The 23290-nt window shown below is 40.6% G+C and overlaps 1 protein-coding gene across 1 annotated transcript; it reads right to left on the bottom strand.

Annotated features, from left to right (window-relative positions):
* Positions 1–8622: 8622 nt before the first annotated feature.
* LOC121506718 lies at positions 8623–22689 on the bottom strand. The gene is made up of 5 exons (XM_041782570.1): positions 22505–22689; positions 12566–12865; positions 12085–12405; positions 11659–11967; positions 8623–8744 (listed from the first exon to the last, which is right to left on the bottom strand). Exons 1-5 carry the CDS (start codon positions 22542–22544, stop codon positions 8623–8625), a joined length of 1092 nt encoding a protein of 363 aa, XP_041638504.1. The 5' UTR covers positions 22545–22689.
* Positions 22690–23290: the final 601 nt, after the last annotated feature.

Here is a 23290-nt window from a genome sequence, read left to right as displayed (position 1 = left end):
GTTTTTCCATTTCATAATCTTCATGCATCATATTTCACCACATTATCTCCTCAGCTTTACTCAGAAGAGAAGTTTAAAACCAACAGGATGCTAACCACAGGCCTGTTTCTGTTTCCACCCACAGCATGAAACCACAAACTTCTGCTGCTGCTGTGCTCTCAAAGCTGCAGGATGTTCTACCATCATCATCAGGTTCTTCTGTGTAATCTGTGTGGATGATTAAAATGTTTTTATTATTTTACATTAATGCCTCTGCAGTGATGGCGGCCAAAGCTGGAGGAACGGCTGCAGGAATATGGCCTTAATGGTTATCACAGTTATTGTGACTGACATGGAAATTATGATTAAAAAATAATGATTTTTAACCAACCTTGAGGACTTTGTTTTTGAATTGTTTAAGGTTGATTAGTAATTGGGACAAGTGGTCAGATAGAACCTGTCTCTGATGTCCTGGTATAAAGGACAGGTGTTTAGAAAGTTCAGCTCTGTTTCCACCTCCTGTCGGCTGCAGTGGGTGCTCAGTTTTTCCTCTTTTGGGAACCAGTTTTGTCTTTGGCGTTCTCTCTGGTGTGAGGTTGTGTTTATTGAGTCTGTTCCCGGTCAAACATTTCCTCAGCTGTGGATCAGTCACAGTGTCTGCAACTGCATCTTCTCTATTAAGGGACAAATGGCATTGCAGTTTGCTTTGTTTTTTGGTCGATTCTTAATAAAAGATAAGATATGTTAAGATAAAATATTCCTTTATTAGTCCCGCAGGGGAAATTCTAAATTTACAGCAGCTAGAGTGGAGTAAACAAAGCATGCAAAAAGAGCTTACAATTGGTACAATGAATAAATACAAAATAGGAAATACAGAAATGTAACTTTGGCCCAGCCAGTTCTTTGGACAGGCCTGTCTGAATTCAATAATAACAATAATAATAATCCAAAGATGTATCTTAAAAAACAACTAAATTTGCAGGCTGGGAAACAGACATGAGTTCTGCTGTCAGGGATGCTGGAGTGTCTGTAGGCTGCTGTATTTCAAGGTTCCCCACTAAAGTCAGCCCCACTCCCACAGCCAATCAGAGGCCTCCATCTGGGGGGCAAAGATCTCACCCCAACAGACATTAATATTCACACACAAACACAGAAACAGGTAACAAACAAAGATCCACACAACGACAGAGGACTCACAGAGGCACAGAACCAAAACACAGCAGCAATGCAGCTACAATATAACATTGGTATTTGGTACGTTTTACCAGAGTCCAGTAAACGGGCTGAAAACCTTTACTGTCATCAGAGTTCATTCATCCACACTGAGTCTTGCTGACGGTGGAGTAGAGAGGATCCTCTGAAGGTATGGCTGGATGTCTGACAGCAGAGTCGTCTGGACCTTGGTTTGCCTTTACAGCTGAATATTCACAGGCCGAGGAGCTCGGTTTCAGGGTCAGTCCCTCACTTCCAGCTCCGTCGGGGCTCTGCTGGAAGCTGATGGCAGAGTAATGCAGCGAGGCTGAGGGGTCGTTGGATCATCAATGTTGGCGTAAATGGTTTCTGCTGCATATCGTGAGTCTGGATTTGGGACGCGCTCCTGCATCTCCACATTGACGTAATCCTGCCAGGAAGAAAACATCGACATATAAAATCCCAACAACAGCCACTGCTCCTTGTAGCCGTGCTTCATTAATACTTCCTAAACACGTTAATAACTGGAAAACAGATGCCCTGATTGATCAGGAACCAATCATGATCATGTCTGTGGCTGAGAGGAGCTCTGTGTTTGCTCTAGTGGAATTATGTTGGCTGATTTAACCACCAGGTAATAATTAAACACATGAATCACATTAGATGAAACTGAGGATCCAGAATGGAATATTCATTTAAAACAATCATTCAGCATGAATGAACCTGTTGTCCACAATATCTGATCTGACCCCGAGATTATTAATCCAACCTGGGATCAGTGCACACAGCATCCAGAGAGAGAGAGAGAGGATCCTGTGGAGATGTTTCCCTGACTGCTCATATCATACTGCTCATAAAGCTACAAACCCTCATCTACTGAGTGAAAACTTCACTTATAAACACGTCTGCGCTTCAACAGTCGTTCTTCTGCATGTCCATTCTCTCTTGAATCCCCTGACACCCCTGCACATGTCATGAAGTGGTGCATCTCCATGTGCAATTATGATGTCTTTCAGCGCTTCACCAAGACCAAAAATGCTGATCTCTCATGTCATAGGGCAGTCTGTGTCCGGATCAGGATTAAATTTTCAGTTATAAAGAATTTGTTTTATCATTATGAGAGAATTTTTTACCATTTGATGAGACCTTGGAGTTAAATACACCACAGTTTTCCACGGTTTCCCATTTAAACATACGTGATCAAGACCATAATTGCACTTCTTGTTGACATAAAATTAAACCATATGTAAATAAATGTAGCTGATATTAGTTTGGCATTACAGATTCTTTATAATGAGAGATTAAATCAGGCTGGAGATTGAAGTGAGTCGCTCACCAAAGCGAGCTATGTTGTCTGCGTTTGTGGCTGATGGACTATTCGCTCTCATGAGAGCAGCTGTTTAATCCCCACAGGGATAGAAGTTTAGTTTTAAAAGGCAGAAACCTCTGACATTCGTTAAGGCCTGAGATGCAGAAAACTAGTCAGAGTTGCAGGCAGGGCTGGACTCCATGAGAGTCCGTGAAGCTGTGCAAGCTGGTTAAATTCTTCATCTTTAAAAAGAAAAACCAAATTAAACAAAATAAATCCCTCTCCTTCAGTCTTAAAAATCATGCAGTCTGTATCAGACTCTTTTTGTCAGCATGTTTGCAGAGCTGAGAGGATGAAGCAGTCTGCCATGCGTCTTCTTATGATGTTCCTCCCTGCTCCAAAGAGAGTTCAACGACCATATTTAACTCATTTATTGCATCATATTGTACCTTTTCCTTGCTATAATTACAGAAAGATCATGATAAATTAGTGAACATTTTTATTTAAACACCTAAGTACTAGTAAGTACATATTGAAAATGAATACAAGTTTTTTTTTTATTTCCTTCTGTTTTTTCCCAAATGTCTCGCGGGCCAGATGACACATACTGGTGGGCCGGACCTGGCCCACAGGCTGCCATTTGGGGGTGGCTGGATTAAACCATTTTGGCTTAAAAAGAACTGATCGAGTCTTCTGCTGCAGCGTTGAGTCAGTCATCCTCCTCGTGTCAAAGCAGCTAAAGATTCCCCAGACATTAAAACCCGTGAGAGAAATATTGATCCAGTAATATCCAGGCTGAACTTGGCGGAATAAAGCTAGTCAGTTAGGTACTTTCATGTAACTTCATGAATTTACTGTAATTTCTGGACTATAAGCCGCTACTTTTTTCACACGCTTTGAATCCTGCGGCCTATACAATGATGCGGCTAATTTATAGATTTTAATGGGCTAACGGACTCCTCCACATTTTTACTCAGTGACGGTGGAGCAACAATCCCTCTCTTTAAGCAAGCAACTATGAACCGCGCCATTTAAGATATCACGCACAGTTTGGAGGATATTTTAATATAAAGATATTGTAGTTTGACGACCATAGCTGATAAGTTGTTTAAAGGCTGCACTGTGGAGCTGTGAGCATTTGTCTGCTCCACAGGAGTTGTAATCCGTAAAAACGTCACACACTCAGACCCTCCTCACTGAGTCAGATGCATTTGTGTTTGCCTTGACTGCGAAAATTTGTAGAATGTGGCAAATAATTTCATACTGCGATCCTGTGTCTCTGTCACTCATTTAAAATCCAGCTGGATCCATCCTGACACAGAGCTTCATACGGCACACACTCATGCGTCAGAGCGCAGAGACAAGTTGGAAATATGGAGAACAACTTTTTAATTCTGTCTCTGTTATGACCTGTGAGTAGGCTACAAACATATGCCTTTATCTGTTAGACTTTCATGGTTGATATCCACATAGTACACCGGCAAACTACGGTGTTTAAAGTCAGGGTTCACAGAGAGAGAGAGAGAGAGAGAGAGAGAGAGAGAGAAGGGTTGGGCGGTGGTGAGCAAGAGAGAATAAAGCAACAGGCGCTGATCTGAACCGTCATTCACCCATGTATCTGTTTTATTTCCATGGTTGATATCCACATGATAAATGAGCAAACGTTGGTGTTTAAAGTGAGGTTTCAGTGGTGAGCAAGCGAGGTGGAAGCAGCAGGAACTGTTTTGAATCATCGTTCATCTTGGATACATATGAAATTTTGCATAAAATCGAGCCTGTTCCGACAAAAACGGGAATTAAAATGACAATTTCGGCATTAGTTTGCAGCCATGATTACAACAAGATGAAACGGGCTCATTGTGCAAAGGCCTTAACACTTTGCATGCCGACCTGTGTACTGAGACACCTGCAGGCTGCAGCAGCCTCCCAGTGCTGTCAGCACGGAGACCGACGTGCTTTCACACAAGGTCAGGCCAGTGAGAGAGCCCACTGCTGCAAGATTTTTAATAGATTAAATAAACTCCTTGATAGTCCATGTGTGCTAAATGGAAAAGGTGCATCTGTCTGTGTGTGTGCGCTAAAATGCAGGCTCATCCTCTTCATTCCAGCCCGTCAAAATGACGGACAGCGTTCAAAATTCTCCATCATCCTTCAAAAAAAATCTGTCAATGAAGGAGAATATTCGGTTAACGCGACCTCTGCTCATGGTACAATGTGGACACCTGCGGCTTATAGACAAGTGCGGCCTATATATGCACACATTGTTTTTCTTTTTAAATTTAGTTGGTGCGGCTTATATTCAGGTGCGCTCTATAGTCCGGAAATTACGGTATCCGTCAGTTTTAGGGAATTTCATTGGAAAAATTGGGGGAATTTTCTGTCTGTGACTTTACAAGTTGAATCACTGTAAACTACATCAGACAGCTCGGTTCAGAGTGCTGCGACGGCTGCTGTAGTGAGCATGTGTGTTTTCAGAAACTGTTGTTTTCCCTGTTTACACGGAGACGGGGGTGTTTTGAAAAACTTCCACTCTGGAGCCTGTTTCTAAATTGTTCCGTTTTCAGGCACCAAAGCCCGTTCTCATGTAAACGGACAGCCAAAACGGTACAAAAGTTTTGCGTTTTCTCTTGAAAAGGTCGTGTGAACAGGGCCTCAGTTTGCTGTGATAAATCTGTAAACAAACGTCTGGACAAGAAGAATTCATGCTGATCCTACCACTCAGCTCTACATGGTGCCATGTTTACATGCAGCAAACTGATGAATCAACCATGACTCTCCAATGTGGCTGGAAATTCATGTTTTTATGATATTTCCATTTCAACTTCAGCACATCATCTTGACCGTGTCTGCATGATGCATTGGTTGCTGTTCTGTGATTGGCTGATAAGAAATCTGAGCCAGTGAGGTGGGTAGAAAGTGTTCTATGAGTGTAGATTTTCATAATTACCTCTCTGGTGTTCTGCTCCGCTGTGCCGTTTCCTGTACTTCTTGATTTGGAGCATCCTGGGATACAGGAGGAAACCATGAGAAGGACTGATTACTAAAAGTGAAGCTGATTTCATCACTTCAGAAAATCAAGAACTGTTAGGAACAGCCAGAGCTGCTCTTGCTGATGAAGTTTTCATTGAACTGATAAAGACTGAGATGATAATCACAGTGTGTCTGCAGAGATGAGTAAAGATTAAAGACAGAAACACTCAAAGCCGTGATAAATGTCACAGTTAGTCAGCTCTGAAGTCATGAATCTGCCTGCCTGGTTTCCTTCAAACATCACAGGATGGAGATGTAACCGCTGTGGTTTGGCTTGTGCACATTTGCACGCTCTGTTTATCGACGATGAAGATCTTACGTTTGTAGAGAAGGAAAGATGCCAGCATGAAGACCATCATGACCACAGCTATACGGATGATGACGACCCCAGAGAGACCTGCAAGAAAACATGATCAGTTAAACCAGCCTGTCCTCAGATGGGCCCCTACTGCACAAGATAGGACAGAAATATTTTTAAACAGAAAGACAGCTCTAAGCTGTTGCACAACTGAACGGTCTATCTTTTCTTTGTACCTTTTTCAACATTTTCTCTTTTTTATTATCAAATATTCATTTATTAACACTAATAGCTTGAATAAAATGAACTTATTTTGCCTTTAATGCCCTATTCATGAGTGTTACTGTTGCTAATGACACACTAGTGGATGCTAATGTTAGCTAGCCCGCTAGCATGCTAACAGTGAAGCATATTATGTATGGCGTTCTTTCACACTCAGCTCTCTGAGGTTTCTGACAGTGACAGTGGTCTACAGTGTTTGAGTACAGGCTCTCAGCATCACACAGCAGCGGGGAACTTTCCTTTATGGCTAAGAAGTGACTCCTGCATAGAGAAACTCTGAAAGCTCATGTTTGAGTCGTTACTTCTGCGTCCCAAAAATAGTGAAATATTCAGAATGTTTCTGATAGAAAGTTTTAAAAACTCAGACCAATGGCAGCAGGCAGGAATTATAAAACCTCCGTCTAAAGTCTGGATAAGCGGTGTCACACAACACTCCTGAATCGTCCGTTTCCACAAAGCAGTCCGCTTTGGTTCAGTCCAGTTTCACCATGGTTTAGTTCATTATATCCGTGTTTCTTCAGCTGAGGTCCATCCAGTCTCGCTGGTTTGATGGGAACTCCAGATCATGTGGCTCAGCTCAGTAGAGCTGGTTGCTCTTTATTTGGTATCAGTTTGGATTTTTAAATGTGGATTAAATAAAGACAGAGGATGGAGGAAAGGAAACTGGCACTCACACAGGAGCTAGCTACAGTAGCTCACATTAAAGAGCGGTTTAGTAGCAAAGGCTCGTTTGTGAAAGGCTCATTATTGCTTAAACTCTGTAACCAGAGGAGTTTTCTGTTAATAGTGTTGCACACTTGGACAAAAACAGGGACTTCAAGGTGCACATGGGTTCATTTAATAAACTTATAACTGTAAATACAAGAACACAAGCACATCAGTTTAGCGTGGCATCATACCAGCGGGCATCTCGGTCTACTGAACAACATGTACACTTACTTGCTCACTGACACATGCTGCTAATAAATGTCCATATCTTCTGTCATTCACACACACTGAAAATATTCTGCACACTCACACAGTACAAATTAAAGCAGGAAGTCTGATAAACTACTGGCATCTTCGTGGGCAAAATACAAATGTATTAGACCACCTGTCATATCTGTCTCAGAGACCATCCAGCATCATGAAGTGCTTTAATGCAGACTCTTTCATTTTCAGTGGGCCCTCCACGTTTTACCATTTTGAACAGGAATGAGGAATTTCAAACTGAATTCACCCAAATTTGAGCCGGCTCACTGGGCTTCTCTGAGAAGTCAGAAATGAATCAAGCACTGAATTCAATCACTAAAACTCATTTTTCTGTTCAGGAATGACAGTAAATAACTATAATTTGACATATTAATCAAGAAATAATAATGTGTTTTACTATTTTTTCAGGTTTTTTTTTTGTAAATCAGTAAATTTGAAAATTCATGGATAACAATAATAATTCAATTTTAGCATTAAAAATATCATTTGGGTTAAAGAGCTTCTACATATTGGTGTATTAACCATTGCAGAAACATCAAAAATGATTTTGGTAATTACCAATGCTGTTAGTTTAGGGCAGCTGTGGCATAAACCTTACTTTGGTTAGGGTTAGGGTGGTCTAATAAATTTTTTAAGCACTGTAGTTTCATCACAGTTGAACACTTTGCTCACCTGTAAATACAAGAACACAAGCACATCAGTTTAGTGTGGCATCATACCAGCGGGCATCTCGGTCTACTGAACAACGCGTGCGCATCTCTGCATCAGCAAGACCACTCGGCTGCCCCAAACAGTACCTGTATAATCTTTACTCGTTTCTACCACAAATTATCCTGCCAAAACTCTACTAGTGTTTTGTGCATGAATATATCAGGTTGGAACTGAACTACGTAATTTACAAATTAATAGGAAAATTAAATATATTAAAGGGGGGTCTTCCTTGAGTCCATCTAAATGCACAAAAGTGTCCATTAACATGCCTCACATTCCAAAGGATCCCACAATAGTCTCAGCATCTAGATTAAGAGCATGTTTGTGACAAATTGAGGACTTTTTTATACTTTAAAGAGACTCAGATAGCCTCTTAGCTCAGTACAGGACGTTCTTCATCCGCCTATATGACGTCAGACACTTGGAGGTCTGCAGGACTATTTATCAACTCCATCCCAGGTGAATCTGTTAAACTGTGGTAAAAATTGCTTTTTGTAAAGTGTAGGGATCGTATTCAATGTATGTAGACATCTTCTGATGATAATTACAGCGTACAGGTCCATTTAGAGCTGTAAAGTTTAACTTTCCTCTGTTCCCATTCATTCCTAATGGCTGTCCCACACTTCCTGACCCCAAACAGACATTCAGGGCCGTGTGATAGAAAACAACCTAGACTTCTCAGTGTGCTTTTTGCAAACTTGTGTCCTCCAAATATTTAGTATTTAGTACAGAAGTATAGAAGATATGCTGCATGTCTTTGCTAACTCTCTGGGCCACAGAAATTTTGACTTTTATCCCCGATTGTTTAAAACTGTAAGAATTAGATTTTCTTAAATGTTTGAAACGCATTTTAAACATCTGGACTCTTCCTGCAGGTCACAATGATCTTACCTCCTCTCTTCCCATGATCCTCAGGTGGGACAGGAGTCAGCTGAGTTGTAGGACCAGGAGATGAAGATGGTGATGATGGTACTAACAGGAAGAAAAGGTGATTCAAAAATAAACAGTATTACTTTTTCACATACTTGTCAGTAGGTTTAAACAATAGCAGATGTGTTAAAACATTGGTACAGTCTCTGTCAGTCAAACATAGTCACTGATGGAGCACAGGGTTTGTCTGTGAGGATAGAAATGTTTAGAATAAGTTTTAGACAAAATGTAGAATCTATCTAGTTTAAAATATCCAACTATAAGCTTGAGTCAAAAGTGAATAAATTTATAGACATACTGAGAGTTCATACTCCTATTAAGGATGAAGGCATTAACAGCTCACTGCTTCCCGTCCTACTCACTCTCAGTCCACACCAAACAACATCCTGTGGTTTTTTTCTTGGTAACCAAACAAACAAATGCTATTCTGACAGCTTGTCTGAGTCAGTTTCTATTGATGGTATGACATTTTAAAATTAATTTTTATTTCCCAAATCACAGCGCCACCATCAGGCAAATGAGGTCCATATTTCTCATAGATAATGAATGGGATGCCCAGATACACTATATTGCCAAAAGTATTGGCTCACCTGCCTTGACTCACATATGAACTTCAGTGACATCCCATTCTTAATCCATAGGGTTTAATATGACGTCGGTCCACCCTCTGCAGCTATAACAGTTTCAACTCTTCTGGGAAGGCTTTCCACAAGGTTTAGGAGTGTGTTGATGGGAATTTTTCACCATTCTTCCAGAAGCTCATTTGTGAGGTCACACACTGATGTTGGACCAGAAGGCCTGGCTCTCAGTCTCTGCTCTGATTCATCCCAAAGGTGTTCTATGGGGTTGAGGTCAGGACTCTGTGCAGGCCAGTCAAGTTGATCCACTCTCTCATCCATGTCTTTATGGACCTTGCTTTGTGCACTGGTGCACAGTCACATTGGAACAAGAAGGGGCCATCCCCAAACTGTTCCCACAAAGTTGGGAACATGGAATTGTCCAAAATCTCTTGGTATGCTGAAGCATTCAGAGTTCCTTTCATTGGAACTAAGGGGCCAAGCCCAGCTCCTGAAAAACAAGCCCACACCATAATCCCCCCTCCACCAAACTTTACACTTGGCACAGTGCAGTCAGACAAGTACCGTTCTCCTGGCAACTGCCAAACCCATGGATGCAGCTGCTCGGCCATGGAAACCCATTCCATGAAGCTCTCTACTGCACTTGAGCTAATCTGAAGGCCACATGAAGTTTGGAGGTCGGTAGCCGTTGACTATGCAGAAAGTCGGTGACCCCTGCACACTATGACCTCAGCATCCGCTGACCCCGCTCCATCATTTTACGTGGCCTACCACTTGGTGGCTGAGTTGCTGTTGTTCCCAATGGCTTCCACTTTGTTATAATACCACTGACGGTTGACTGTGGAATATTTAGGAGCCAGGAAATTTCACCACTGGACTTGTTGCACAGGTGGCGTCCTATCACAGTACCACGCTGGAATTCACTGAGCTCCTGAGAGCGAGCCATTCTTTCACTAATGTTTGTAGAAACAGTCTGCATGCCTAGGTGATGATTTTATACACCTGTGGACATGGAAGTGATTGGAACACCTGATTTACATTAGCTGGATGGGTGAGTGAATACTTTTGGCAATAGTGTTTAACGTGAGTCTCTTATTTCCAGCACATTCCGTCTCAGGTACTTTTGGCAGTAACAAAAAATTTCATATCCACATAAAGCAACTGGTTCTACAACCCCAATTCCAAAAAAGTTGGGGCACTGTGTAAAATGTCATTAACAACAAAATGCAATAACTTTCAAATCTCATAAACCCATATTTATTAATCATAGAGCAAAAACAACATATCACAAACTGAGGCTTTTTACCATTTCATGAAAAAACTCATCTCAAAAAAGTAGGGACAGGGCAACAAAAGGCTGGGAAAGTAAGAGATACTAAGAAAAAACAGCTGGAGGAGAAATTAGCGACTAATTAGGTCAACAGGTCAGTAACATGACTGGGTACAAAAGGAGCATTTTAGAGAGGCAGAGACTCCCAAAAGTAAAGATGGGAAGAGGTTCACAAATCTGAGAAAAACTGGGGCTTAAAATTGTGGAACAATTTCAGAAAAATGTTCCTAACCATGAAAATGTTAGGACTTTGAATCTCCCTCCATCTACAGTCCATAATATCATCAACAGATTTAGAGAATCTGGAGAAATCTCTGTGAGCAAGGGACAAGGCTGAAGGGGCCCTCAGGGGCCACTGCATTAAAAACAGGCATGGTTCTGTAGTGAAATCACTGCATGGGCTCAGGAACATTCCAGAAATCATTGTCTGTCAACACAGTTGGCCGTGCCATCCACCAATGACAGTTAAAGCTGGATCATGGAGAGAAGAAGCCATATGAGAACATGATCCAGAAACAGCGCCGTCTTCTCTGGACCAAAGCTCATTTAACATGGACTGAGAAAACATGGAAAACTGTTCTGTGGTCAGAGGAATCAAAATTTTAAATTCTTTCTTGAAACCACAGATGGGACCGTGCGGCTTGTTATCACGGAGAGGTTTTAGAGCAACATATGCTCCCATCCAGACAACGTCTCTGTCAGGGAAGGCTGCGACTATTTCAGCAAGACCATGCTAAACCACATACCACATCCATCACAACAGCATGGCTTCACAGGGCGAGAGTCCGTGTCCTGAACTGGTCTACCTGCAGTCCAGACCTTTCACTAACAGAAAACACAAAAACTCACTCCTCCACAGTGCTGAAGAGGAGACTCCTTCATGCTAAAAGATAGAAGCTAGAAAGAAGATAAAACTATTGGGACTGAATAATGACTAAAATTATGGACTTTTTTCTTTTACTAGAACTGGACCAAAAGGTTATTGAGTTTCTGTTGACTAAAACTAGACACAAACTTCAACAACAATCATGACCAGAATGAGACTCACCAACAGTCAGCAGCATCCTGTGAGTGAACGTGTGGCTCTTTGTTCCATCAGTGCTCTTTTCTCCACACCCATACGTACCATTGTCTTTTAGATTCACCGCTGTCCCGGTTACCAAGATTTTATTCTCCTTTTTGTCAACTCTCATGGTAAACCTTCCACTGGAGTTTTTATCTGTGGTGCTTATGAGAGGATGACACAGAGAAGGATCTTCTCCTTTACAGACAAATTTCTCTGATTCATCTGCTGAATATCTAAAAAAGAAATCTAAAGTTTCCCCGACTGTTGAACGCTTTTTGAAGTCAGTAACATCTGCAGACAGGAAGGCAGAAATAAATCACACAGTTAAGCATCTTATTTCAGAAACATGATTATCAAACTTGTCCTGTTTTGTGTGATATAAAGACAGTTAAATAAAGGGAGACTCACTTTGAATCTTTAGTTGTATTTTGCTGACTCCAGCTCGATAACGTCCATCTCCAGACTTCAGTCCACACCAGTAAACACCACCATGCTCTGAGTTGATGTCACTGATGGACACGTTGAAGCCTTTATCAGTTTCTATGAGGCTGAACGACCCGTTTGACCCCCCAGATTCTGTGGATAAAATATCCTCACAGATGGAGCCTCTCTCTTTACAGAAAATCTGGACTTCAGACTCATTTTTGTCTTCGGGGTATTCACATGTGATGGTGGTTTTAGCTTTTTTGTACGCTGTTTGGACGTACGGTACCTGGCACTCAGATTCATCTGTGAATTAAAAAGCAGGAACTTTTAAAGCACATTTAAAACCCAGAAGGTGTTCAGAGACAGGGAAAAATAAACTACAGTGTTAAAGGATCACCTACATAAACTCAGTTCTGAAAAAGTTGGGCTGAATAAACTCACACATAAACCAAATGTTTCTCACCTGTCTCTACCTTTAGGTCCAGGGTGTCAGGGGAATTTCTACTGCCAAATTTACACTTCCACTGCCCATCATCCTCCTGTTGAAGCTGTTTGATAAACACCCTCAGATTTCCTTTATTTTTGTCATGGTACATGGACACTCTGTCTTTGATTTCCCACTGATAACTTTTAGAACTTATTTTCATTGTTTTTGATTGATTCATCACACTGACAGTGTGATAGTCGTTTCCATTGGGATTTTGGCAGGTAAAATCAATCCATCCATCTTGGCATCCTGTCACTGTAGACGAGGCGTCAGCACCTGTAGATCAGACAAAGAACAGCTGAAACAGTCCCAGAGCTTCAGAAAAAGTCCTCATTTACATCGCTTTCCACATTATTAAGCAAATGACATTTTTCTCCTGTTTTCCTAAATATTGATGCAAATGACAGTCAGAATTTTTTTCAAGTCATCAGCCGTTACAGCATAATTCAAATGTTTTTGAACAAACTTCATTATGAAAACCATTATTTAAAAAAAAAAAAAAAACTCAAAATGCACTGTTCCACATTATTAAGCAAAACAGAGTTTTAAAACATTTTATAGGTTGTAAAGAACTGAAAATGGTCATTTGTTGAATTTGCAGCATTAGGAGGTCATATTTACTGAAATCAAAGCTATTTCAATCAAAAACATCTGAACAGGACAAGTTCCATGTTAACATAGGAGCCCTTCTCTGATATCACCTTCACTATTCTTGCATCCATTGAACTTGTGAGTTTTTGGAGAGTTTCTGCTTGAATTTCTTTGCAGGATGTCAGAATATCCTCCCAGAGCTGCTGTTTTGATGTGAACTGCCTCCCACCCTCATAGATGTTTAGCTTGAGGATGCTCCAAAGGTTCTCAGTAGGGTTAAAGGTCAGGGGAGGATGGGGGCCACACCATGAGTTTCTCTCCTTTTATGCCCATAGCAGCCAATGACACAGAGGGATTCTCTGCAGCATGAGATGGAGCATTGTCATGCATGAAGATCATTTTGCTACAGAAGGAACTGTTCTTCTTTTTGTACCATGGAAGAAAGTGGTCAGTCAGAAACTCTATATACTTTGCCTAGGTCATTTTCACACCTTCAGGGACCCTAAAGGGGCCTATCAGCTCTCTCCTCATGATTCCGGCCCAAAACATGACTCCGCCCCCTCCTTGCTGACGTCACAGCCTTGTTGGGACATGGTGGCCATCCACCAACCATCCACTACTCCTCCATCTGGACCATCCAGGGTTGCACGGCACTCACCAGTCAACAAGACTGTTTGAAAATGAGTCTTCATGTATTTCTGGGCCCACTGCAACCGTTTCTGCTTGTGAGCATTGGTTAGGGGGGGCTGAATAGTAGGTTTATACACGACTGCAAGCCTCTGGAGGATCCTACACCTTGAGGTTGGTGGGACTCCAGAGGCACCAGCAGCTTCAAATACCTGTTTGCTGCTTTGTAATGGTATTTTAGCATCTGCTCTCTTAATCTGATGAATTTGTCTGTCAGAAACCTTCCTCATTATGCCTTTATCTGCAGGAACCCGTCTGTGCTCTGAATCAGACACAAATTTCTTCTATGTTAACATGGAACTTGGCCGGTTAAGATGTTTCTGATTGAAATAGCTTTGATTTCAGTAAATATGACCTCCTAATGCTGCAAATTCAATGAATGACCATTTTCAGTTCTTTACAACCTATAAAATCTTGTAAAACTCTATTTTGCATAATAGTGTGGAACAGTGCATTTTGAGGGGATTTTTTAAGACATTAGATTAGTTCCCCCCACCCAATCTTCATATTATTTGATTTTTTTTTTTTTAATAACTCCATCCACCATGTTCTAATTATAAATAATATTTAAATTTTGGCATGTTCTGCCTCTCCTCTCCACATCATTATTCACTGCTAAAGACATTTGTTATCCATAATTCAGCTGGTTTAGCGCCCTGCCATGCTAGGAGGTAAGTTGTATTTCCTGTTTAATCCTGATAACGTGAGTTCAGAGCTGACAGAATAGAGTGGAGCAGGAATGAGTCCTTAAACACAGAAGTAAGTTTGCATTTTAGCACTTCCGGTTCCCTCGTCTGAAAGTCTCTGGAATTTTTGAAGGAGTTTTTGGTTAAATAACTGAAATGAGGTCAGTGGTGAACACAAGCTCAAGAGAGTTTAACGTTTTATCCTACAGCGTAAAATACATCTGAAATGCCCCCCACCTTTGAATTGTGTACCTCTTCACGTCTTAATAGAGGCGGTTGCTAAATGAAAGCTAACAAGGACTACAGCGTTGGTCAGGAAGACTACACGTCATCATCCAAAGCGTGGTAACTGAGCCTGCCGTTCACTTGTATCTGTGGGAGATGACGTTAAATTCAGTTGACCGTGTTGTAGTTCAATATAGCATGACGTTAGCTTTTTACTTTAACAGTTAGATTAATGAACCAGATACGATTCTTTTTCTATCAATTTATGGAGATTATCTTTATGAACAAAACCTGTACGTTTCATAAACTTTTATTGGACACTTTTTCAGTACCAAACAAAAATTTGTATTTGAGAACAAAAAAATGTGATCCAAGCAAAAAAATCTTCACATCAAGAGAACAAATTTAAAATAGCAACCAAATTATTAGTCTTTGAACTTTGAGCATCTATTTGTCTACAGTTCCTGTTTTTCTCTCTCAGTGGTCAGACTTTTGCTCTCGCTTCTCAGTTTTGCGTTTGCGCTGCCTGATCCTTTGTTTGCATTTCTTGAGTTTTTGCTCTCAGTTCTGACACAAATGTCACGTGTGGGCGGGCTTTTCTGGGGCGTATCCCTATTGGCCAGCGAGTTTTTTAGTGATGGCTCAGTCACTCCAGATGCTCCGGAAGTTGTTGTTCAGCTCACGTCTGGGAAATTCAAAGGTAGAATATCCGACATTTTACACTTAAATATAATAAAAATCAAACATATGCTGTGTAAATGTTTTTTTCTGAGTACAGTACCAACACACTGAATTAAAACTTAGGTACCCTGTAGTTTTGTTTATATGGGATGTTTATAACTCTGACCGGATTGGGGCGGTAACCCTTCTCCTCTGGCACACGCCCCTCTCCTCCTAGATGTGCCCCCAGGGGCAGCAGGGCTGCTGCAGGTAAATGTTTCACCCAAACAGCTGAGAGGAGGGTAAATGGCAGACTCCAGTCCGAAGCGGCCGACCGAAGGCCTGCTACCGACTTCCCCTCCACCTAAAAAGCCTCGACATTTGTCTAGGAAACCCTCTGACAAAGGGAGAGGACAAACTAGACTTAATATCGGACTTGCTTTTCCTCGGTGGCGAGCCCTACGCGACGCTAAAAAGCTCTCGCATGATTAAGAACTGGCTATGCTTCTCCTGGATCTGTAGGAACATCTTTTCATTCATTGTGCGCATTGTCTCAGCATTTGTCCAGTGTTGATTTATTGACACAGCACTATTCTCATGGTTGGGCATTTAAGCTGAGTGTGATAGCCCAGCTGAAATAAATGTGGGGTAAAAATGAATGGAAGCTAGGCGTGCTAATGTTGGCCTGCTGCTAATAAATGGAGGCTGCAGACAGAGGTAGCTCAACTCAAATCAGGTAGTGTCTCAAAATATGTTTATCTCAAATCACCCAAGTATGAAGAAAGATATTAGCAGTAAAGGTTGCCTTGAATGTTACATATAAACTTGTATATGATCGGTGTTTAGGATCAACAGAAGCTAAAGTGGCTAAAGGGGGAGGCTTCAAAGTGGCGGAGGTGTGTCAAAAACTCCTCTTTGTTTACATTTTCAAGGCTGTGCTCTCCTACGACACCTAGTGGAAAAAAATCGCATAGTCTACCTTTAAGGAAACCAGCGGACGATCGTTTGACATCAGTTTGACTGAATCATTGATACTTTATTAAAAACTATTGATTAAACAGGTTTATTTGTCAGTTTGGCAGTATGCTTAGGGTCATTGTCCATTTGGAAAATCCATTTGTGCCCAAGCTTTAACTTCCTGGTTGATGTCTTGAGATGTTGCTTCAGTATTTCCACGTAATGTTCTTTCCTCATGATGCCATCTATTTTGTGAAGTGCACCAGTCCCTCCTGCAGCAAAACAACCCCACAACATGATGCTGCCACCCCCATGTTTCACAGTTGGGATGGTGTTCTCAGGCTTGCAAGCTTCCCCCTTTTTTCTCCAAATGTAACGATGGTCATTATGGCCAAAAAGTTCAATTTTAGTTTCGTCAGACCACAGAACATGTCTCCAAAAATTAAGGTCTTTGTCCCTGTGTGCATTTTCAAACTGTAATCTGGCTTTTTTATGTTTCTTTTTGAGTAATGGCTTCTTCCTGGGAGAGTGGCCTTTCAGCCCATGTGGGTACAGGACTCGTTTGACTGTTGATAATGACACACTCTTACCAGCTTCAGCCAGCATCTTCACAAGGTCTTTGGCTTTTGTTCTTGGGTTGAGATGCACTTTTTGGACCAAAGCACGTTCATCTCTGGGACACAGAACCCGTCTCCTTCCTGAGCGGTATGATGGCTGGACATTCCCATGGTGTTTATACTTGCGTATAATTGTTTGAACAGATGAACGTGGCACCTTCAGGCATCTGGAAATTGCACCCAAGGATGAACCAGACTTGTGCAAGTCCACAATTCTCTTCCTGATATCTTGGCTGATTTATTTTGATTTTCCCATGATGTTACACAAAGAAGCAGTGTGTTTCAGGTGTGCCTTAAAATACATCCACAGGTGTGCGTCTAATTAACTCAAATGTTGTCAATAAACCTATCAGAGGCTTCCAAAGACATGACATCATCATCTGGGCTTTCCCAAATTGTTTAAAGGCATAGTAATCTTAGTGTATGTAAACTTCTGACTCTCAAGAAAATAATAAAAAAATGTCTAAAAAATTATCTCTCTCATTATTCTGGTATTCAGCAAATAGAAATAATTTTGGTAATCCTAATTGACCAAAAACAGGAAAAGTTTCATCTGATTTAATGTTAGACGGTGAGAAAAAAAAAAAAAAAGTTTATGTGCCTTTTTATATAGTGTATGTAAACTTCTGGTTTCAACTGTATATATATATATATATTAGGGATGTATATTAGAGGTGTGACGAGATCTCGTGCCAGGAGACCTCCCGAGATCAAAATGTCACGAGATGTCTTGTCGAGGTGAAAATCATCTCGCGAGATCAATATTGCTCAGACATTAGGAGCAGCAGCTCTCCTGACAGAAAACAATAACAAAGTGGAGGTTATAAAAGATCACAAAGATGCCCTGGACACTTTAAAAATGTTGGTTTGACAGTTAATGAAGAAACTTATGTCACAGGACAGCCTGTGTACAGAGCAGGATGAAAATGTTCTGTTAAAAGTTTTTTTCTACCGCGATGAAAGCAATTTTAACCCTCTGATGAGAGCTGGAGGTGACAACACCTAAGGATTAATAAACGATGTTCCGTTCAAACGTCAGCCATCAAGATCACTGTTTCACTTCTTGGTGACATGAAATAGACTTAGAGGTCAGTTAATTCAGTGGATGATAGTTTGGCATTATAATCTTATAATAAGAGAGGTTAAATCAGCCGTGAGATTAACCCCAGCACACACTTGTCCATGTATTTGGCACTCTCCGTAAAGCACGGAGGATGAAAGGTGTGTGTTAGCCTGTATGCTGCTGTTTGTGACTCAATCAAGGGAAGAGGTTTTATTTCACAAACTAAAAACGTCTCACAGTCATTAAAGCCTGACTTTGCCAGAAACTGGGTAGAAATGTGGACTGGACTGGGATCCTGCTGTCTCTATCATGCAGCTGCTGCGCTCTCAAGCGGCTTCCTCTTGTTGTTACTTCACGTTACGTCACATTCCCGTGCTTGTACTCCTTCATCTGCATCCGTGCCACGCCTAGGCCCACTTCGTCCTTCCGTGCTTAACGATTGCACTCACACTGGCCAAATGTACCGGACTTTAGGCTAAAACGGGCCCAGGCATGGTACGGATAGCCTAGTGCAGTGGTTCTCAGTCTTTTTTCAGTTGTGTACCCCCTGTGAAGTATTTTTTCAGCCAAGTACCCCTAAACAGCGCAGAGCTTTCTGGCCAAAAAGAAAGACATTAAACAGCGCTGTGATAGCCGTCTGATTTATCAAACTTTGTAACTGATAAACACTTTCAAATTCCAGATATTTTTTTCCAAACATTTTAAATGTTAAAAATGAATGACTAAATTCATGGCACCACCTTAAACTTAAAGATAGAGATGACGGTAGCGCGCCGTGACTCCAGTAAGACTCCTAAAATTTACTAAAGACTTTCAGGTTTTAGTCTGTGACTGAAAATCTTTTGGTGTAAGCCCAGCTTTAGAGGTTAAATGTGTCATGCAGGATGTCTCACGCTAGATTAACATGTTTTAAATTATCTTGTTTATTATATTTTTATTAGTGAATCTGAAGTCAATACCTCAGAATTATTACTGTTTTAGTGCATGTTTTTACTGGCAGCAGGTGTTTTTTTTAGCTTTCAGACCAATCAAAGGAGGATGTGATGGTGATGTCATCAGGCAGGTAAAGGAGCAGATCTGAGGGAGGCAGGTAAACATGGAGGCCTAATAATGATGACATGATGGTGAGTTTAACCAATAACAGCTGCTGCTTTCACTAGAACATGTCAGGCTGCTGCGTCTGACTTTAGTTGTTGATCATGTTGAAGCAGGGGCGTAGAATTGGGTAGGGACACTAGGGACACGCCCCTGTCAATGTTATGCAACTACCACATGGTCCCTTCAGCGCTGGTTATTGACATAAACACACAAACAGTTGGATGGCACGGCCTGCAGAGTCACCAAAGCCTTCCCCACTCTAATTCACAGTGCCGGAGCCTCTGCAAGCAAAACACAACATAAACACCACACAAACAATCCTTTATCCACATAAAGCCCTCACAATACACCCAACAAAACCACCAACACAAAACACAAGCATTTTAACGCAAAATTACTCTTTACGTTGTCTTGCCAGGGATGAGCTGGCGCAAGTTTAAAACATCTGGAGTAACTATAGTAAGAGTGGAAAACACACAGCAATGTTCATAAAACGTGAGGCCTACATGTAGCATACACCTGTCCTCTGAATTTTCCATCTTCTGGCTTTTTATTTCTTATAAGTGGTGGAATTTCTCTTGTAACTCTAGCTGCTCTTCTCTTTGCTGCTCTTAAAGCTGTCTGATGTTTTTAGGGGCAGTTTTCTGGCTGCATGTGGTTAATGTATGTTTTGCTGCAGTACTTGCAGCGTTAGCCTCTCTCTCTCTCTCTCTCTCTCTCTCTCTCTCTCTCTCTTTGCACCTGTTTGAAGGTGCGCTCTTGTCCTAGAGGTGTCATTCATGTGCTGGAATGGTTATTGTGCGTACGTTCAATTGTCATCCTGGTGGCGCCACTGATCATACTCGACCATTTATCAACATGTATGACATTATATTAGATATAATGTGCAATAATGTCTTATCAGGAGAAAGGTCTTATCTGAGAAAAGTAAATTTATGAGTTCAAAAAGCTGAAACTGAAATTCAAAAGTAACATTTTTTAAAAGCAAATAAAGAAAGAAAGTCAAAATCATGAGTTTAAAAGGTCAAAATATGAAAAAAATGTATAATCATGAAATTAAAAGTCAAAATCTTAAGTTTGAGTCCTGATTGTGAGATGCTAAATTGAAAATGTGAAATTAAAACAAATTAATGTCGTTTCCCACATTCCTGACTTCTAATCTAAACATTTTACTCCTTTTTCAGATTTTATGACTCAACAAGGAAATCTTAAATCATCAGGATAAGTTCACATTTTTATTCTTGAGGAAATCTGCAGACCTCAGACTGACAGAAATATGAGATCATCTTGTGGGCCGGATTTAACTGTTCCACGGGCCGGATTTGGCCCCGGGCCTTGAGTTTGACATCTGTGCTTTAAAATAATACACTTGTTACTTGCTGTCCTGTAAATCTAAAATTGGTGCGAAACAGAAGCAAGGAGAAAACAAATCAAACATCCTATTTTCATGCTCATGCAGCTCTCACTGATCCAGGAGACTGACACATCAGCTCAAGACCACGCAGGAGGGAGAGGGAGAGGGAAACGGCAAGGTGGTTCAAAGAGGGACATCTTTAGATGAGCGCAGATATGAACACTACTTTAGATTTGATGCACTAATGAAAAAAAAGTGAAGTTTAGACGGTACCCAGACCAGAAACTTCTCTCTGTCTGACGTGAATTTCGCATTAAATCTTTCAAAACACCAGCAAACGCAGCGATACAAAGATAGAAGCTAAAAAAAAAACCCTAAGTGTGCATCAAGATAACTGCATGATGCCAACACCTACCAACCAGCCAAAGCTCCACAAAAGCTGAGACAAACAGGCCTGTGGCAGCGTGTGCTGTGTGGTGGAGGAAACGCTGCCCTCTGTGGTCCTGGTCTTGACATGTTTCTCTGTGAGGTGCTGTTCTGGTCTGACACCTTTTTTCTATTAAAGAGCAGAAAGGAGAGCTGCTGTCTGTCCTCCTTATTAGAAGGGTTTGTGTTAACTGTAGTTCTCTGTAGAATTATCAGAGTCTGTCTACAGAACACAAATGGACTCAAATGCTGACTAATGCTGCGTTCCTTTTACCTCAGAGGTCGTAAGTCAGAACTGGGAATGACATCACATTTGTCTGCAAATATGGATTTCCCAGTTGTCGTAACCAGTACAAGTTGGGACTAGATGATTGTCTCTTTAGTTGCTTATTTTGGTCGGATGTAGAGCGACTCTATACTGTACAAACCGACTCGAAAGTTCAGTTAAAAGAAAAGAACGTCATTTTTTATAATGACAGTGGAAATGGAAACTGTCAACAGCTTTATATTTTGAATTAACTTATATTATTTGATAAATATTAAATCCATATGAGTGAATGGACTCAGAAGTTACCGTCGATACAACAATTAAAAATGGAAATAGAATATTATATGAGCTCACTACATGGAATGAAACACAAAGAACAATGAAAGCTCTGGACATTAGTGAATCCCTAAATGTGTTTATTAAATTTCTAGGTACCCCATGTATATATGTAGCTATATAGTGTATTAATTCGTATATACACAGGTGAATCATTTAAATAATGTAAGTACGTATGTACTGTATGTGCGTCACATATACAGTGCTTAACAAATGTATTAGACCACCCTAACCCTAACCAAAGTAAGGTTTATGTCACAGCTGCCCTAAATTAACAGCATTGGTAATTACCAAAATCATATTTTATGTTTCTGCAATGGTTAATACACCAATATGTAGAAGCTCTTTAACCCAAATGATATTTTTAATGCTAAAATAGAATTATTATTGTTATCTATGAATTTTTAAATTTGCTGATTAACAAAAAAACTGAAAAAATAGTAAATCACATTATTATTTCTTGATTAATATGTCAAATTATAGTTATTTACTGTCATTCCTGAACAGAAAAATGAGTTTTAGTGGTTGAATGTTATGCTTGATTCATTTCTGACTTCTCAGAGAAGCCCAGTGAGCCGGCTCAAATTTGGGTGAATTCAGTTTGAAATTCCAAAATGAGCTAATATTTGTCAACAAATGTTCAAATGTCTCAGTTTAACATCTGAATGTTGTTTCTGTTCTATTGTGAATAATTATGGGTTTATGAGATTTGACAACCACTGATTTCTGTTCTTACATTTTACACAGCGCCCCAACTTTTTTGGAATTGGTGTTGTACATTGATATTTTCTTTCTAAATATTATCAGTTACATTAAAACATAAAACTGGGGGTTGTCGGTGAGTTTGTGTTGGTTAGTAGTTCAGATACAGACCACTGGTGAATCGGTTTATCTGGGGTTTAATTGTTGTTAATACGGTTAAATAAAGTCAGAATCATTTGACTCACCTGTCACCAGTGAGAGGAGCAGAAGGAGAAATATTCTCATCCTGTCGATCCTGAATCCTGAAACTGTCTGTGAAATGAAAACTCTTCTCTGGACCAGTTCCTCCTTTTGGTTGTGTTGCAGTGTTTGCAACCGTCTGTGTTTCCTGTGATAATACTGACAGCATGAAAATCACCCTCCTCCTCCTCCTTATCCTGTTCTTTCAACCTTCTTTACACTGCTAAACTCCCTTACATGAACCTTTTTAACTGTGTTACAGCAGGGTTTAGGCTCACAGCAGTTAATTTACCTCACTGATGAGAAATAAAATAACTGATAAAGCCATAACAAGCCAAGGCCAATGACAAAGACAACAATCTGTATACAAATATGTCGTTTATTGAATGTAAAAAAGTATTCAAAAGGAAGAAAGAGACAAAATAAACAGGAAATTTAGGTTTCAAAAACATTATGAGAGAGACGTGAAATATATATACAATAAAACAGCACATGGCACATGGTGTAGACCAGGGGTTCTCAAATGGTGTGGCAAGACACACTGGTGGGCCTTGAGCCAAGTCTTGGTGTGCCTTAGGCCTTTGTACAACCATATTTAATTACTCCAACCTTACAATAATTCACACACAAATCATGTGTGTTTAAATTGTTTTTCCTTATTAGCACTTATAAATTTGCACTCATAGCTGTTATTCATATGACTGTTCTGGATCCTCCTGCTCTCCCACGAGTCTACATGGAAAGCATAAAACAGGAATACCAGATGTTCCTGCCTTTCCTGTGCCTATAAG

The sequence above is a fragment of the Cheilinus undulatus genome, linkage group 3 (assembly GCF_018320785.1).
Source record: "Cheilinus undulatus linkage group 3, ASM1832078v1, whole genome shotgun sequence".
In the NCBI taxonomy this organism is placed as follows: Eukaryota; Metazoa; Chordata; class Actinopteri; order Labriformes; family Labridae; genus Cheilinus; species Cheilinus undulatus.
This window is presented reverse-complemented; position numbering and strand designations above follow the sequence as displayed.

Coding starts and splice junctions, on each gene's coding strand:
- LOC121506718 (XM_041782570.1), bottom strand. CDS start 22,544: ATGAGAATATTTCTCCTTCTGCTCCTCTCACTGGTGACAG. Junction 11,968..12,084: donor AATACAACTAAAGATTCAAA/GTGAGTCTCCCT, acceptor TCCTGTCTGCAG/ATGTTACTGACTTCAAAAAG. Junction 8,745..11,658: donor CAGGATGCTGCTGACTGTTG/GTGAGTCTCATT, acceptor TCTTCCTGTTAG/TACCATCATCACCATCTTCA.